The 16341-nt window shown below is 37.9% G+C and overlaps 1 protein-coding gene across 1 annotated transcript; it reads left to right on the top strand.

The window, feature by feature from the left end:
* Nucleotides 1–1385: 1385 nt before the first annotated feature.
* Nucleotides 1386–3402, top strand: LOC306891200 (uncharacterized protein). Its single transcript, XM_079451270.1, has one exon. The coding sequence runs from the start codon at nucleotides 1518–1520 to the stop codon at nucleotides 2745–2747; it is 1230 nt and encodes a 409-aa protein (XP_079307396.1). The 5' UTR covers nucleotides 1386–1517; the 3' UTR covers nucleotides 2748–3402.
* Nucleotides 3403–16341: the final 12939 nt, after the last annotated feature.

The raw sequence follows: 16341 nt of genomic DNA, 5'->3' as shown, positions 1-16341 counted from the left end.
TATTCTATCAGTGTTTTTATTCTTAATTCAAAACCATTGAATTAAACTTCACTGTACTTACTGTTGATATTAAATAATATATTTTTAATTCATTGTCATATGTGCTGTCTCTGTGCAGCCTGTTATTTCTACATATCTTCGGTTATTAGCAATTGATTTACTCCTCTGTAAATCACGACTAAGATGTTTTTCATATTCCATATTGTCATTGATTGACAAATATAGAATACTCTGGGAATAATATGTTTACTTTACAAAGATATTATCTTTTTGTGGGCACATTGTATTTTTAGATGATAGTTTGTTATGTTTTGTTATTTATCTAGGCATTTTGGACAATGTTATTTCAGGGACTTTAATTTTGCTTCTCGTAGCATGTTTTGTGATGACGTCAACAGAGTGCGCTGTGCGTCGCTTTATCGAGGGAAGTTTAAGCAGTGAATGAAACGAAAATACAAGTTGATGAACAAATCGATTTCGTTTCAGTTCTTTCAGGTGTGTGTATTTTATGAAATCTATTTAATCGGAAATTATCCTCTTCTCGTAGCAAACCACGGAGTGTGTTCATACAGTTAACTTACTGCCACGTGATCTTGATAAAGTCAAGACATGATAAAGAGCCAAAGACAAGATTCACAAAAGTGTTCAAAATTCTTACGTAAAAAAAGTTGATAATTTTTTATTTGCCTCAACCCTAAACTTAGTAAACAAGGGGCGGTATTCTACTATTATTGTTTAGCTCGTTGACATGTTAAATGCTCTCTCATTTGTAAGTCGCTTTGTATAAAAGCATCTGCCAAATAAATAAATCTAAATGTAAATGTACATGTTATTTAACACATTTAATATACTGATTGTTAACAGGTGTCAATATAACAATTGTTCGTATATTTTTACAGGTCTTTTCCTGTAGTCCTTCAAGTGCAACAAACATCATATCCCACAATTTCCTCCCCAATCTATGCTAAACAATCTGGAATCACACCTGATTCTACTACTCCACTCTTCTGACCCGCTGTTGTAATGATGAAGTGTGTTAAAGAGGAGAGTGATGAAGATCCATACACAGTGAGAGATGGGAATACAGAGAAAGAGAGAGGTTAGTGTCCAAATTTGATGTATGCAAACCATTTTGGTGTTATTGGTATAAAATACATTAGCTGTAGAACATTATAATTACAGATTTTACTTTAATGATTAAATAGAAAGGCATTCCTCAAATACGTTTGATGGCATTAAAATATGACAACTTAATGATTATATGTGATGATATATTGAGGTTTAATGTTTCATTCGTTTGACAGATTACTTTGTTCGTTTTAGAACTGGTAGGAGTGAAAGAAGAACACAATGAAGTGGAGGATGAACATAAATATCACAATTTCAAAACGGAGGAAAATTCTTCAATTTCACAAACTGATGAGAATTCCCCTCAAAAAAAAGCAAAGGCCAAAAAAAGTTTTCTATGCCATGTTTGTGGTAAGACTTTAACAAGAAAAGCAAGTCTCAAACATCACATGGGGGTTCACGCTAATGAAAGACCCTACAAATGCACTCAGTGCGAGAAGAGTTTTGTCAGTAAAATGTATCTTAATGCTCACATCAAGCGTCACAGCAGTGAAAGGCCCTATAGCTGCCCTCAATGTGGAAAGACTTACAAAGACAAAGGGCAACTTAATACACATTTAATAACTCACACCGGCCAAAAGCTTTTCTCATGCCCTCAATGTGATGTGAAATTTTCACAAATATCAACTTTTAATATTCACATAAAGACTCACGCTAGAGAGCTGCCATACACCTGCCCTCAGTGTGGAAAGATATTCACACACAAGCAAAGCTTTAGTTTTCATATATTAAGTCACGCTGGTGATAAGCCCTATACCTGCCCTCAGTGTGATAAGAGCTTCCCATCTAAAATGCATTTAAAGAGGCACATGCGTGTTCACACTCGAGAGAAACTCTTCGCGTGCCCCCACTGTGAGAGGAGTTTTAAACAACGGGTACATCTTAAGTCTCACATACAAATTCACACTGGTGAGAGGCCTTTCTCGTGCCCTCAGTGTGGAAAGGGGTTCAGACGTAAAGGTGATCTTGGGTGCCATATGATAAGTCACACTGGCCAAAAGCCTTTCTCATGCCCTCAGTGTGAAAAGAGTTTCACATATAAACAAAGCCTTAATATTCATTTGAGAAGTCACACTAGTGTTGAGCTGTACACCTGCCCTCAGTGTGGAAAAACTTTCACATGTAAATGGAATCTTAAAGGCCATATAGTAACTCACACAGGCCAAAAGACTTTCGCATGCCTTCAATGTGAAAAGAGTTTCAAACGTAAGGCAAGCCTTAATCTTCATATAAGATGTCACACTAGTGTTGGGCGTTACACCTGTCCTCAGTGTGATAAGACTTTCCCATTTAAAATAAATTTAGATTCTCATATACGAGTTCACACTCGAGAGAGACCTTATGCATGCCCTCACTGTGAGAAGAGTTTTGCACAACAAGGACATCTTCAGTATCACATACGGATTCATACCGGCGAGAAGCCTTTCCCATGTCCTCAGTGCGGAAAGAGTTTTAGACGTCAAAGTCATCTTAAGGACCATATGATAGCTCACACTGGCCAAAAGCCTTTCTCATGTCCCCAGTGTGGAAAGTGTTTCACACGTAAGCGAAACCTTACTATTCACGTGAGTCACCACACTATTGATGAACTAAGAGTTTCCCATTTAAGTGACATCTAGAGAGTCACATACGAGTTGACACTGGAGAGAAACCTTTCTCGTGCCCTCAGTGTGATAAGAGTTTTACCCAACAAGGACATCTTCAGCATCACATACAAATTCGTACAGGAGAGCGGTCTTTCTCGTGCCATCTGTGTGAAAAGAGTTTCAAGAGTAATCAAAGAGAGACAAATGAGTTCACTCCATAGTGAAAGCTTTCAGATGCCCTCAGTGTAGGACGAGTACATTTAAAGCATCATATTCATAAAGGTGAGAGGCCTTTCCTGTGCCATCTGTGTGGTCAGAGTTTCCTACGCCATCTGTGTGGTAACATAGGAACACAATCTTAAATGGCATCTGCAGACTTGTGTTTAGTGTAGTCAAAAATTCAGCGGCGCTGCTAAAGAGACACCAGAAGACTCATACAGTGTGATCCATAATGAAGAAAACCCCTACAGGTGTTTACTATGTTAAAAGGCTTTTATTGAGTATAAACCACAAGAGTCTGCATGCAGAGAGACGCCGCACCACTGCCATACACGTGGGAGAAGCTTCAGACGAGCACACAACTCGCAAAGAAGTGCTGTGTTAAGAGCGAACAAAGATCAACGTCAGTCTTTATGTCCAAGCCTATTCATTTTAATTTTTGTTAACGTTTTAATAAAGCTGTGATTTCACATCATTTCTGTTGTCCATGTGAACTTTTGTTGAACCAATTAATGTTATTAGTATATGAATAATTTTAATATTTATAAACACATTGTCTGTAAGTGTCTAATAAATATATACTAGCTTTATTGGCTTCTGCAAATGTGGGATATTTACGATTGCATATGTTAATATAAATTCAATTTGTTAATGTTAAGCATCCTATGTGATCGGTACTCCACTATACACAGTACTTCTGTCTGCCAAGTGTGCCAGAGGTTATGAATGCCTGTCCCATGGGATATGACATTGACACCAGAGTCAACGAGATGAAACTTCTCAATTTAATGGTTCGTATTTTATAATAAAAGTATCCCATGTGATCGGTACTCCACTATAACCAGTCTCTACTTCTTCCTTTTCCATCAAACCCCAAGTCTGCCAAAGGTCATGCCTGTCCCATGGGATATGACTTTTAACTTTGCTGACCCAGAAGATGACATCAGACATCAGAGTCGACGAGATGAAACTTCTCAATGAAATGGTTCGTATTTTATAATAAAAGTTAATGAAGTACTGAATTACTATCTGAATTAGACTTCGGCATAGACAGATCTGGTTATTTTCTTTGCTATTATTCTGTTTTGTATCTGACTCTGAGGCCTTGTTATGTCACCGTTACACAGTATATTTAGAGGTTTGGAGAATGTTTCTGGAACTATGTGTGTGCTCAGCTGCCTAGATACTCTGTTTTAAAATGATTCAATCATGGAGAGTGGTTCCACATGTTTGAGGCATGTTTTCTCAACATGAAATGAACATGTAGAAGAACAAATCACCATCATTGTGCTCAGTGTTTACTGGGGTTTGATTCGTCTTTTAACATTTGATTTTCTTTGCCTATTGAAATTGTCAAGTCAGCTTTATTTATATAGCGCTTTTTACAATTTTCATTGTTACAAAGCAGCTGTACAGGAAAACATTGACTATGAGTAAAACATAAAAGGTTATGGAAGTCAAAACACAGGTCAAATATCAGACACACAATAAATTCCTATACGCAGTATTAATTAAATAAGACTATCAAATTAAATAAGACTTATTAATTAAATAAGACTAAATTGTCTTGTGATACATTTGTTGCGGGAAAGACAACGAAGGTCCAGCAGAATCCAGTGTAGTCATTGTGAAGTTAATGGGTTTGAAATGTTGTTCTTGGGATTGTTGTGTTATTGTTAACATTATATGATGTTATAGAATTAAATATGAATTAATAAAACATGAAGAATCAGTGTATGAAACTCAACAATGGTGACAATCAACAAAAGAAAGCTCAATGCTGCAATGCATGCTGGGTAACATCATAGTACAAAACTAATTCATGACTCCCAGCCTGAATTACAGTTGATCTGTTTATCTGAATTAGTTTGATGATTGTCACCATTGTTGAGGTTTGTATGATGAGTGTTGATGTTGTAAAATGTAGCTTATTTTGCCTCAGAAATTTTGCATTTGTGGCCAGAACACATCTATCAATTTCTATACATTTAAAACACGCCAAAAAGGCAAACAAATAACTGCCCTCGTGTGACACGTCACTTTCTTTAAACTTTACATGTTTTTTAATTAAATACACTCATAAGCATTGAAAGAGAACATAAAAGCGGAGGAGCTTACTGAACAATGTCAAGAATCAAGATCCAACTAAAGCAAACACGGATCATAATAATGGTTTAATGAAATTTCATTTTTTCAACATGAATTGCGGGAGTCAAAGTTATTTTGACTCAATGCCATTAACATTGACAAATCAATAATTTTTAACATTGATTTAATTGTTGCTATCAGGGTATTACAGTTTGGTATTCTGTTGTGTGTCATTTTAAAGAGTTTTTGTGAAGTCTGTTTTAGGAGTTGTGCAGTAAAGTATCTTGCTGGGTTTCATGATTCAGTCATGTTCTCTCTACACGTTAGTTTCATGTTAAGAAAACATTACTCAAACATGTGGAACCACTGTCCATGTTTGAATTATGTTAAACCAAAGAGCTTTTTTTGTGCAAGTTTGAGATAGAAACCTACACAATTGTGTTAAATGAAAGTGGTTTGTTAGTTTAAGTCCTGAGTGTTAACTCGCTCCAGTTTCCAAGATACAGCTTCAGGTCAAAATTGCATGAAAATAATTCAAAACTAGAAGGGAGTTGTGCGGGACGTGTCAGTTAATGATTGGCTGGCTGGGTGGAATGACGTCATCAGATGAGAATGAGTGACAGCGGGAATGAACAATGGAAGGCAACCTGTACAGGTGATGGGTGGAGACGGAGAGAATGAAAAACAGCAGACGCCATGTTTGTTTTACGATCGTATTCATCACCCATACACAAACACACTAACCCTGCTAAGTGGCCTCCAGAGGTTCCACCAAAAATGTATAAAAAGAATAAAGAAAATGTTCAAATTCGTTTTCAATCTTTGTGCTTGTGTTTTCTCACCACTTAATGTCACTCACAGGGACTTGTAAGGTAGTATTCTTCGTAAAGCTGCTATGAAACGTTATATATATATATATATATATATAGTAAACATGATTCTTTTGTACCTAAAAAATCCATAAATCTACAGATATGTATTTTAGGAAGGGGGTCCCTCACAAAAGGTTCATCATATTTTGGTGTCCTTGGCATCATAAAGTTTGAAAAAATCCTGCACCAGCCACCACCACAATGCACTGACAAAAAACAAGACGGACGTAACACCTTCACAGATATTTCAGTACAATGTGGATGATTTCCTGAGCTCTTTTGTTTTGTTGGAACATGAGAAAGGGTCTCTGAAACGTTTGAAACGCAGACTGACATCTTAGAAAAATATAAACTTAAAATCAACTAAAATACTCTATTGCCAATGTAAACTACCACATGACACGATCCTACATTACAGCGCTTGTGATTTAACTCTGTGCACCTGAAGTAAATTCTATGAAACCTTTGTATCTCATAAGAGTTACGATTGCTGTAATGTTAACCTGACAGATTACTTGCACAAGCGGAAACTCTAGTCGAAGCAACTCTAGTCCTCTTAACACCAAAACAGAAACATGTCGTAAATTGTCCGTAAGGTAGTCTATGAAAGGTCCCATTTTCTTCTGCTCATCCTTCGTAAGGACATTTAGTCCCAGTCTATTTCTCCTTAAAGAAATCCAGTTGAGACCGAATGGTCTTTCGAAAGTGCCGTGAAAACCCCACCAGTGAAAGCTCCGGTGTAGAGACCGCTCTCTCTCATGCTCCACAGATTTGTTGTTCTTCTTCAGAAGGGGGAGTATCATGACAGTAGTTTGGTTTGAAACGCTGTAGCGACCATGCAGGCTATATGCGTCCAGCTCCAAGCAACAAAACCCAAAGAAGCACCTTCTTACTTTGTCTAACAGAGACACCCATCAGCTCAGTGCAAAGTAGGCAGGGCGTTGCGTGCTCCAACTCGCCCTGACCTCAAAACAGCACGGCAAGATGTATAAAGTAAAGAATATTTGGGAAACGCACACTGACAAGGTCATGAGGGTGACCACGACATATGAATGGTCAAAATAAAGATTTCAATCAATCAATCTTCTCACTCACTCACTTCTCAACATTGTTTCGTGTCACAATCTCATCGAGATCATTAACAACAATGTATTATGTGCATGAAAATGCGAATCATTCTCAACGCCATTCCAGCTTTTATGGCGGGAACTAACAATGAGAGGTCCCCATTGAAGCAATGTGCCTCCGAAATACCACTGAAGGATTTTGGCCTGTGATTCAATGCGGGAACTTCTGCCACCTCTAGTGGACACTAGTGGCGTTGCCTCGACACACAGGGACATCTGCTAATTCTAAACTACCCTTTAAATGTTTCTATATTAAACTGATGTTCGATTTATTGAGGAGAGAAGAATCAAGACGTCCTTTAGACAAACTTCCAAATCTCCAGAGGTAAACATTTTGTTTTCACATTTCAACATATATATATATATATATATATATATATATATTCTATATATTTAGATTTTTTTAATTACAGATATAATTTTTAGATTTAAGGCTTTCTTTTTTTTCCTTTTCAAATGCCATTTTGCTTAAGTGAAGTTCTAGTCCTAACTTGTGTTGAGCTGCTCAGTAACAGGAAAGAGACGAGCGGCAGTAGCGCCTCGAACCCATGTTGTCAGAGACACTACTGCATGACTCGCTGGCGCGCAGCCCACTAGGCTATCGGCGCAGTGACGTAGCACAATGCTTTCGTGCTCTCATGTGTTTTCTATTCAGGCTGTAAAACATGTCGAGATATGTCATTTTACTGAATACTACACATGTCCTGATTGAACTCTTAAATGAGCGTACACTAGTGAGACAACAGCTATATAATTCTCAGTCAGATGGGTGCTCTTCGTTGAAAGGCGGGGAGAAATAGGCATAATGTGTCAGCACCGAATATATGAAGTGGTTTTTAATGTACGGCTTCTTACTTTCATTGTTAAGTTGAATTTACTCAATGGAGTAAATGTTAAAAATACATTCATAACGGAAATATCTGTAGATTGAATTCCAAAGATTTGACCGTACCGCCCCTCGCATTTTTACCGTCTTTCCATTCTGTTTAAACCTCAGAGTCGTCCGTCCTTTATTTTGTTTGAAAGCTAGAGAAGATCTTGATAACTTCTTAAATGCAAAGTGGTTACACGAAAAGGCAAAATGATCATTGAAAGGTTTATTGATTTGTGCATTTTCCCCAATTTGTTTATATTTCAGGTAAAAGTTCATCATCAAACCACTGACCTAAAAAGTCTCATGGATACGCAGAGGGTACGTGAAAAAATTACAGCTATAAACATAACCGAACATTTTGATCAAAGTATCTAACATGCCAAACGCTCATTTTCCACCTTGTCATCCATGTTTCAGAATGGAGCTGCTGACCTATCATCTGTGTCAATGGGCGACGGCGATGACGACAGTCTTGGAAGGAACAATGGACTTGCCGTCCCTGGCATGCTCGTCTCTGATGTGGAACGCTCCATGAACATGTTAACGTCGCTGTGTGGCCCAATTTTGTTTACAAACGGAAATTTGTTCGACTGGACAAAATTCCACTTAACAACAGAGCCGATATGCTGGATCAAGCTAAAGCACAAATACATAAACAAAATAAAGTCCTGCTGCGGTGTTTACTGGGGTGGGGGTTACATCTTGACGGCCCTTCATACTTTTACATACGCTTCTTCTTATGATGTTTATGTGTTCTTCCCCACCAAAAGCTTCACTTTAGTTTACAAAGCTTTATTGCCAGAGGAAAATCACATGTTTTATGACAGAGATCAGTGCCTTGTCAGAGTACTCAGGGATACAAGTCCTCTCGGAAAAGGTGTATGTATGTACACTGACCAGATCCATATGTACGAGGAACTTTATTATTACACATTTCGTAGCTGTGGGGAGCTCCAAATGCACAAATGTAAACACATCTCGACTAAAAAAAACCTGTTTCGGATGTCTCGGGCAGGTCAACCAGGTGATAGTGGCAATCCAATTTTCAGCGCAATAACCAACAAATGTGTCGGAATTTACAGAGGGCGCAAAGACTCTTATGGGTCTGCATCAGAAATAGATGTGTTCAGGTTGAATGAATGCACAACGTCAGGTCAAGCAGACGCTTTGTCTGTGAGCAGATTCATAGGCTCAATATGTGGGCTCGTGTCATCACTTGTGTGCCTTGGAGGTCTTCCAAAAGCCAGTTCCAATATTGCGGAAAGTCCCATCAAGCGAAAATTCTCCCAAGTGTTACGTTACATCACTGGGCACTTCAAAGGGCCCTTCGGAGGGTACAACAAATGGAAAACTCATGGCACTTCAAGAAGCAGTTGTTGGGTCCCTGTCTTCCCTTCGAAGCTCTCCTCTTTTCCTTTCATTTTTGTAAAAAATTTATAAAAAGAATAAAGAAAATGTTCAAATTCGTTTTCAATCTTTGTGCTTGTGTTTTCTCACCACTTAATGTCACTCACAGGGACTTGTAAGGTAGTATTCTTCGTAAAGCTGCTATGAAAAGTTATATATATATAGATATATAGTAAACATGATTCTTTTGTACCTAAAAAATCCATAAATCTACAGATATGTATTTTAGGAAGGGGGTCCCTCACAAAAGGTTCATCATATTTTGGTGTCCTTGGCATCATAAAGTTTGAAAAATCCTGCACCAGCCACCACCACAATGCACTGACAAAAAACAAGACGGACGTAACACCTTCACAGATATTTCAGTACAATGTGGATGATTTCCTGAGCTCTTTTGTTTTGTTGGAACATGAGAAAGGGTCTCTGGAACGTTTGAAACGCAGACTGACATCTTAGAAAAATATAAACTTAAAATCAACTAAAATACTCTATTGACAATGTAAACTACCACATGACACGATCCTACATTACAGCGCTTGTGATTTAACTCTGTGCACCTGAAGTAAATTCTATGAAACCTTTGTATCTCATAAGAGTTACGATTGATGTAATGTTAACCTGACAGATTACTTGCACAAGCGGAAACTCTAGTCGAAGCAACTCTAGTCCTCTTAACACCAAAACAGAAACATGCCGTAAATTGTCCGTAAGCTAGTCTATGAAAGGTCCCATTTTCTTCTGCTCATTCTTCGTAAGAACATTTAGTCCCAGTCTATTTCTCCTTAAAGAAATCCAGTTGAGACCGAATGGTCTTTCGAAAGTGCCGTGAAAACCCCACCAGTGAAAGCTCCGGTGTAGAGACCGCTCCCTCTCATGCTCGACAGATTTGTTGTTCTTCTTCAGAAGGGGGAGTATCATGACAGTAGTTTGGTTTGAAACGCTGTAGCGACCATGCAGGCTATATGCGTCCAGCTCCAAGCAAGAAAACCCAAAGAAGCACCTTCTTACTTTGTCTAACAGAGACACCCATCAGCTCAGTGCAATGTAGGCAGGGCGTTGCGTGCTCCAACTCGCCCTGACCTCAAAACAGCACGGCAAGATGTATAAAGTAAAGAATATTTGGGAAACGCACACTGACAAGGTCATGAGGGTGACCACGACATATGAATGGTCAAAATAAAGATTTCAATCAATCAATCTTCTCACTCACTCACTTCTCAACATTGTTTCGTGTCACAATTTCATCGAGATCATTAACAACAATGTATTATGTGCATGAAAATGCGAATCATTCTCAACGCCATTCCAGCTTTTATGGCGGGAACTAACAATGAGAGGTCCCCATTGAAGCAATGTGCCTCCGAAATACCACTGAAGGATTTTGGCCTGTGATTCAATGCGGGAACTTCTGCCACCTCTAGTGGACACTAGTGGCGTTGCCTCGACACACAGGGACATCTGCTAATTCTAAACTACCCTCTAAATGTTTCTATATTAAACTGATGTTCGATTTATTGAGGAGAGAAGAATCAAGACGTCCTTTAGACAAACTTCCAAATCTCCAAGAGGTAAACATTTTGTTTTCACATTTCAACATATATATATATATATATTCTATATATTTAGATTTTTTTAATTACAGATATAATTTTTAGATTTAAGGCTTTCTCTTTTTTCCTTTTCAAATGCCATTTTGCTTAAGTGAAGTTCTAGTTCTAACTTGTGTTGAGCTGCTCAGTAACAGGAAAGAGACGAGCGGCAGTAGCGCCTCGAACCCATGTTGTCAGAGACACTACTGCATGACTCGCTGGCGCGCAGCCCACTAGGCTATCGGCGCAGTGACGTAGCACAATGCTTTCGTGCTCTCATGTGTTTTCTATTCAGGCTGTAAAACATGTCGAGATATGTCATTTTACTGAATACTACACATGTCCTGATTAAACTCTTAAATGAGCGTACTCTAGTGAGACAACAGCTATATAATTCTCAGTCAGATGGGTGCTCTTCGTTGAAAGGCGGGGAGAAATAGGCATAATGTGTCAGCACTGAATATATGAAGTGGTTTTTAATGTACGGCTTCTTACTTTCATTGTTAAGTTGGACTTACTCAATGGAGTAAATGTTAAAAATACATTCATAACGGAAATATCTGTAGATTGAATTCCAAAGATTTGACCGTACCGCCCCTCGCTTTTTTACCGTCTTTCCATTCTGTTTAAACCTCAGAGTCCTTTATTTTGTTTGAAAGCTAGAGAAGATCTTGATAACTTCTTAAATGCAAAGTGGTTACACGAAGAGGCAAAATTATCATTGAAAGGTTTATTGATTTGTGCATTTTCCCCAATTTGTTTATATTTCAGGTAAAAGTTCATCATCCAACCACTGACCTAAAAAGTCTCATGGATACGCAGAGGGTACGTGAAACAATTACAGCTATAAACATAACCGAACATTTTGATCAAAGTATCTAACATGCCACACGCTCATTTTCCACCTTGTCATCCATGTTTCAGAATGGAGCTGCTGACCTATCATCTGTGTCAATGGGCGACGGCGATGACGACAGTCTTGGAAGGAACAATGGACTTGCCGTCCCTGGCATGCTCGTCTCTGATGTGGAACGCTCCATGAACATGTTAACGTCGCTGTGTGGCCCAATTTTGTTTACAAACGGAAATTTGTTCGACTGGACAAAATTCCACTTAACAACAGAGCCGATATGCTGGATCAAGCTAAAGCACAAATACATAAACAAAATAAAGTCCTGCTGCGGTGTTTACTGGGGTGGGGGTTACATCTTGACGGCCCTTCATACTTTTACATACGCTTCTTCTTATGATGTTTATGTGTTCTTCCCCACCAAAAGCTTCACTTTAGTTTACAAAGCTTTATTGCCAGAGGAAAATCACATGTTTTATGACAGAGATCAGTGCCTTGTCAGAATATTCAGCGACACAAGTCCTCTCGGAAAAGGTGTATGTATGTACACTGACCAGACCAATATGTACGAGGAACTTTATTATTACACATTTCGTAGCTGTGGGGAGCTCCAAATGCACAAATGTAAACACATCTCGACTAAAAAAAACCTGTTTCGGATGTCTCGGGCAGGTCAACCAGGTGATAGTGGCAATCCAATTTTCAGCGCAATAACCAACAAATGTGTCGGAATTTACAGAGGGCGCAAAGACTCTTATGGGTCTGCATCAGAAATAGATGTATTCAGGTTGATTGAATGCACAACGTCAGGTCAAGCAGACGCTTTGTTTGTGAGCAGATTCATGGGCTCAATATGTGGGCTCGTGTCATCACTTGTGTGCCTTGGAGGTCTTCCAAAAGCCAGTTCCAATATTGCGGAAAGTCCCATCAAGCGAAAATTCTCCCAAGTGTTACGTTACATCACTGGGCACTTCAAAGGGCCCTTCGGAGGGTACAACAAATGGAAAACTCATGGCACTTCAAGAAGCAGTTGTTGGGTCCCTGTCTTCCCTTCGAAGCTCTCCTCTTTTCCTTTCATTTTTGTAAAAAATTTATAAAAAGAATAAAGAAAATGTTCAAATTCGTTTTCAATCTTTGTGCTTGTGTTTTCTCACCACTTAATGTCACTCACAGGGACTTGTAAGGTAGTATTCTTCGTAAAGCTGCTATGAAAAGTTATATATATATATATATATATATAGTAAACATGATTCTTTTGTACCTAAAAAATCCATAAATCTACAGATATGTATTTTAGGAAGGGGGTCCCTCACAAAAGGTTCATCATATTTTGGTGTCCTTGGCATCATAAAGTTTGAAAAAATCCTGCACCAGCCACCACCACAATGCACTGACAAAAAACAAGACGGACGTAACACCTTCACAGATATTTCAGTACAATGTGGATGATTTCCTGAGCTCTTTTGTTTAGTTGGAACATGAGAAAGGGTCTCTGGAACGTTTGAAACGCAGACTGACATCTTAGAAAAATATAAACTTAAAATCAACTAAAATACTCTATTGGCAATGTAAACTACCACATGACACGATCCTACATTACAGCGCTTGTGATTTAACTCTGTGCACCTGAAGTAAATTCTATGAAACCTTTGTATCTCATAAGAGTTACGATTGATGTAATGTTAACCTGACAGATTACTTGCACAAGCGGAAACTCTAGTCGAAGCAACTCTAGTCCTCTTAACACCAAAACAGAAACATGCCGTAAATTGTCCGTAAGCTAGTCTATGAAAGGTCCCATTTTCTTCTGCTCATTCTTCGTAAGAACATTTAGTCCCAGTCTATTTCTCCTTAAAGAAATCCAGTTGAGACCGAATGGTCTTTCGAAAGTGCCGTGAAAACCCCAGCAGTGAAAGCTCCGGTGTAGAGACCGCTCCCTCTCATGCTCGACAGATTTGTTGTTCTTCTTCAGAAGGGGGAGTATCATGACAGTAGTTTGGTTTGAAACGCTGTAGCGACCATGCAGGCTATATGCGTCCAGCTCCAAGCAAGAAAACCCAAAGAAGCACCTTCTTACTTTGTCTAACAGAGACACCCATCAGCTCAGTGCCAAGTAGGCAGGGCGTTGCGTGCTCCAACTCGCCCTGACCTCAAAACAGCACGGCAAGATGTATAAAGTAAAGAATATTTGGGAAACGCACACTGACAAGGTCATGAGGGTGACCACGACATATGAATGGTCAAAATAAAGATTTCAATCAATCAATCTTCTCACTCACTCACTTCTCAACATTGTTTCGTGTCACAATTTCATCGAGATCATTAACAACAATGTATTATGTGTATGAAAATGCGAATCATTCTCAACGCCATTCCAGCTTTTATGGCGGGAACTAACAATGAGAGGTCCCCATTGAAGCAATGTGCCTCCGAAATACCACTGAAGGATTTTGGCCTGTGATTCAATGCGGGAACTTCTGCCACCTCTATTGGACACTAGTGGCGTTGCCTCGACACACAGGGACATCTGCTAATTCTAAACTACCCTCTAAATGTTTCTATATTAAACTGATGTTCGATTTATTGAGGAGAGAAGAATCAAGACGTCCTTTAGACAAACTTCCAAATCTCCAAGAGGTAAAAAAAAATGTCACCACTAACTTTCATATTTGGAGTAATTCCAATGTTGAGTAGTACTTATAGATAAATGGCTTCCCTGAAGTGTGAAAGGGCACTGTAATGGTTATATTAAGTTCAGTTGTTTTATAAATTGAAGAAAGATACAAAACATTATTTATTCTACAGACACTCCCCTTTAAAAGAAATGAAGATTTTAGAAAAAATGAACCACATTTGGTTTTTGATTGTTAAAATGTACAGATTTTCAGCTGTTTTCTCAAGAAGCCATTTTTAGATCCCCCTTATCTCTAGGACTGAACTGGCTTTACACTGAGCAGCTCAACTCAAGTTAAGACTAGAACTTGACTTAAGAAAAATGTCATTTGAATAGGAAATAAAGAAAGCCTTAAATTTAAATATTATATCTGTAATTAAAAGCATCTACATATACATTGAAGCGAGATCATCCAAGTTCACCCAAAACAGAAAATGTTGTCATTTTTTCATAGTTTTGTTGTTCAAAGCCAAATTTTTGTCTAACTATTGTGATAAAAATATTTCCTGCTGAAAGTGATTACTCCGTACATACTGTATATGTTGCCATTCAAAATAAGCCGTGAAAAGTGTAATGTTGACAGCTTGCTATAGGTAGCCTAATATTTCATATATTTCTCTTAAAAATGTAAAGATTAAAATGTTTTGCATTTATATTTTCCATGTGGTCTTGGTTGATAGAGATTTTAAGAAGTAGTAATGCGGAATCCTATTTCTTATAAAAAGTGTAATTGCGTGTTTTGAGAGATTGAGAGTTTTTTAATACAGTGCTGCTTTTTGGCCCTTGACTTTTCTAACTTGCTGATGTGTAACAGATGAAAGACTGAATCCTTAACCAAAATAACTTGTAAAGTTATGTGTGTTTTGTGTATAAAATGATACAAAAAAATAAGAACGATTCAATATGGGGTGCAACTTTTAATCAAATGTACTATAGAAAGGTAAATCTAAAGACAATGTGTAAAAATAATAAGATGGTGTTGTAAGACTTTATTGTGATGTGCTCAATTCTTCCTCTCTTATTGTAGGAATAATATAAATGATTTAGTATTCTCCAATTAAAAGCAGGAAGAATAAAGATCTTTACTTTGCTTGTTTTTTATTATTATTAATTAAAAGTTTGAACTCGTGATATGAATTAGACAAGAAACTCTTTCCACATAAACTTAACACACTGTTAATAACATAAGTATAGTCAAGTTTGTAACATCCCCCCTTTTTTAAATATTCATCCCTTTAATTATTTCCCTATTTACTGATAACTCAAGTTTTCAGAGTCTGTGTAATAAATCTCATGTTATTACTTTGAAGCACTACATGCAATTTATATGTATTTATTAGTTTACCTTCTGATTATAGATTCTGTCATAGATTCCCTTTTAAAACTCTTGACTTTATTGGTAAAACACATTTTGAGGTCTTGGTTCTACGCTTGACCTGCTCTTTTTACCACATTTTCACAGGACTTAGTTCTCAATGGTAAACATACAGTCATATTCAGGGACGCCATTCTCACACCAGTTCATCACTAAACACTGTGAAGTATTCAGACTAGCAGGAAGCTGACCACCTGTTGTAATGATGGAGTGTGTTAAAGAGGAGAGTGAAGACACAACGAGAGATGGGGACCCTGAGGAACAAAGAGGTTAGTGTATAATTTTAATTTATTCAATTTTATTTATATAGCGCTTTTCACAATGTGCATTGTTCCAAAGCAGCTTTACAGGCGAAAATAGAAACCTTGAAACACAAAAAAGGTAAAACGCACTACATGGTGTTTCACATAATAAGTTCAATTATTTTAGTAAATAATATCTAATGTCAGCATCTCCCGGTCGTTTATTTAGCATATTTTGCATTAAGTGAATGCTTTGCTGAAAAGATGTGTCTTTAATCTAGATTTAAATTGGGAGAGTGTGTCTGATCCT

The sequence above is a fragment of the Barbatula barbatula genome (assembly GCF_947034865.1).
Source record: "Barbatula barbatula genome assembly, chromosome: 1".
Classification (NCBI taxonomy): Eukaryota; Metazoa; Chordata; class Actinopteri; order Cypriniformes; family Nemacheilidae; genus Barbatula; species Barbatula barbatula.
Note: the sequence above shows the minus strand (reverse complement) of the source record. Positions and strands in the feature narration are given on the sequence as shown.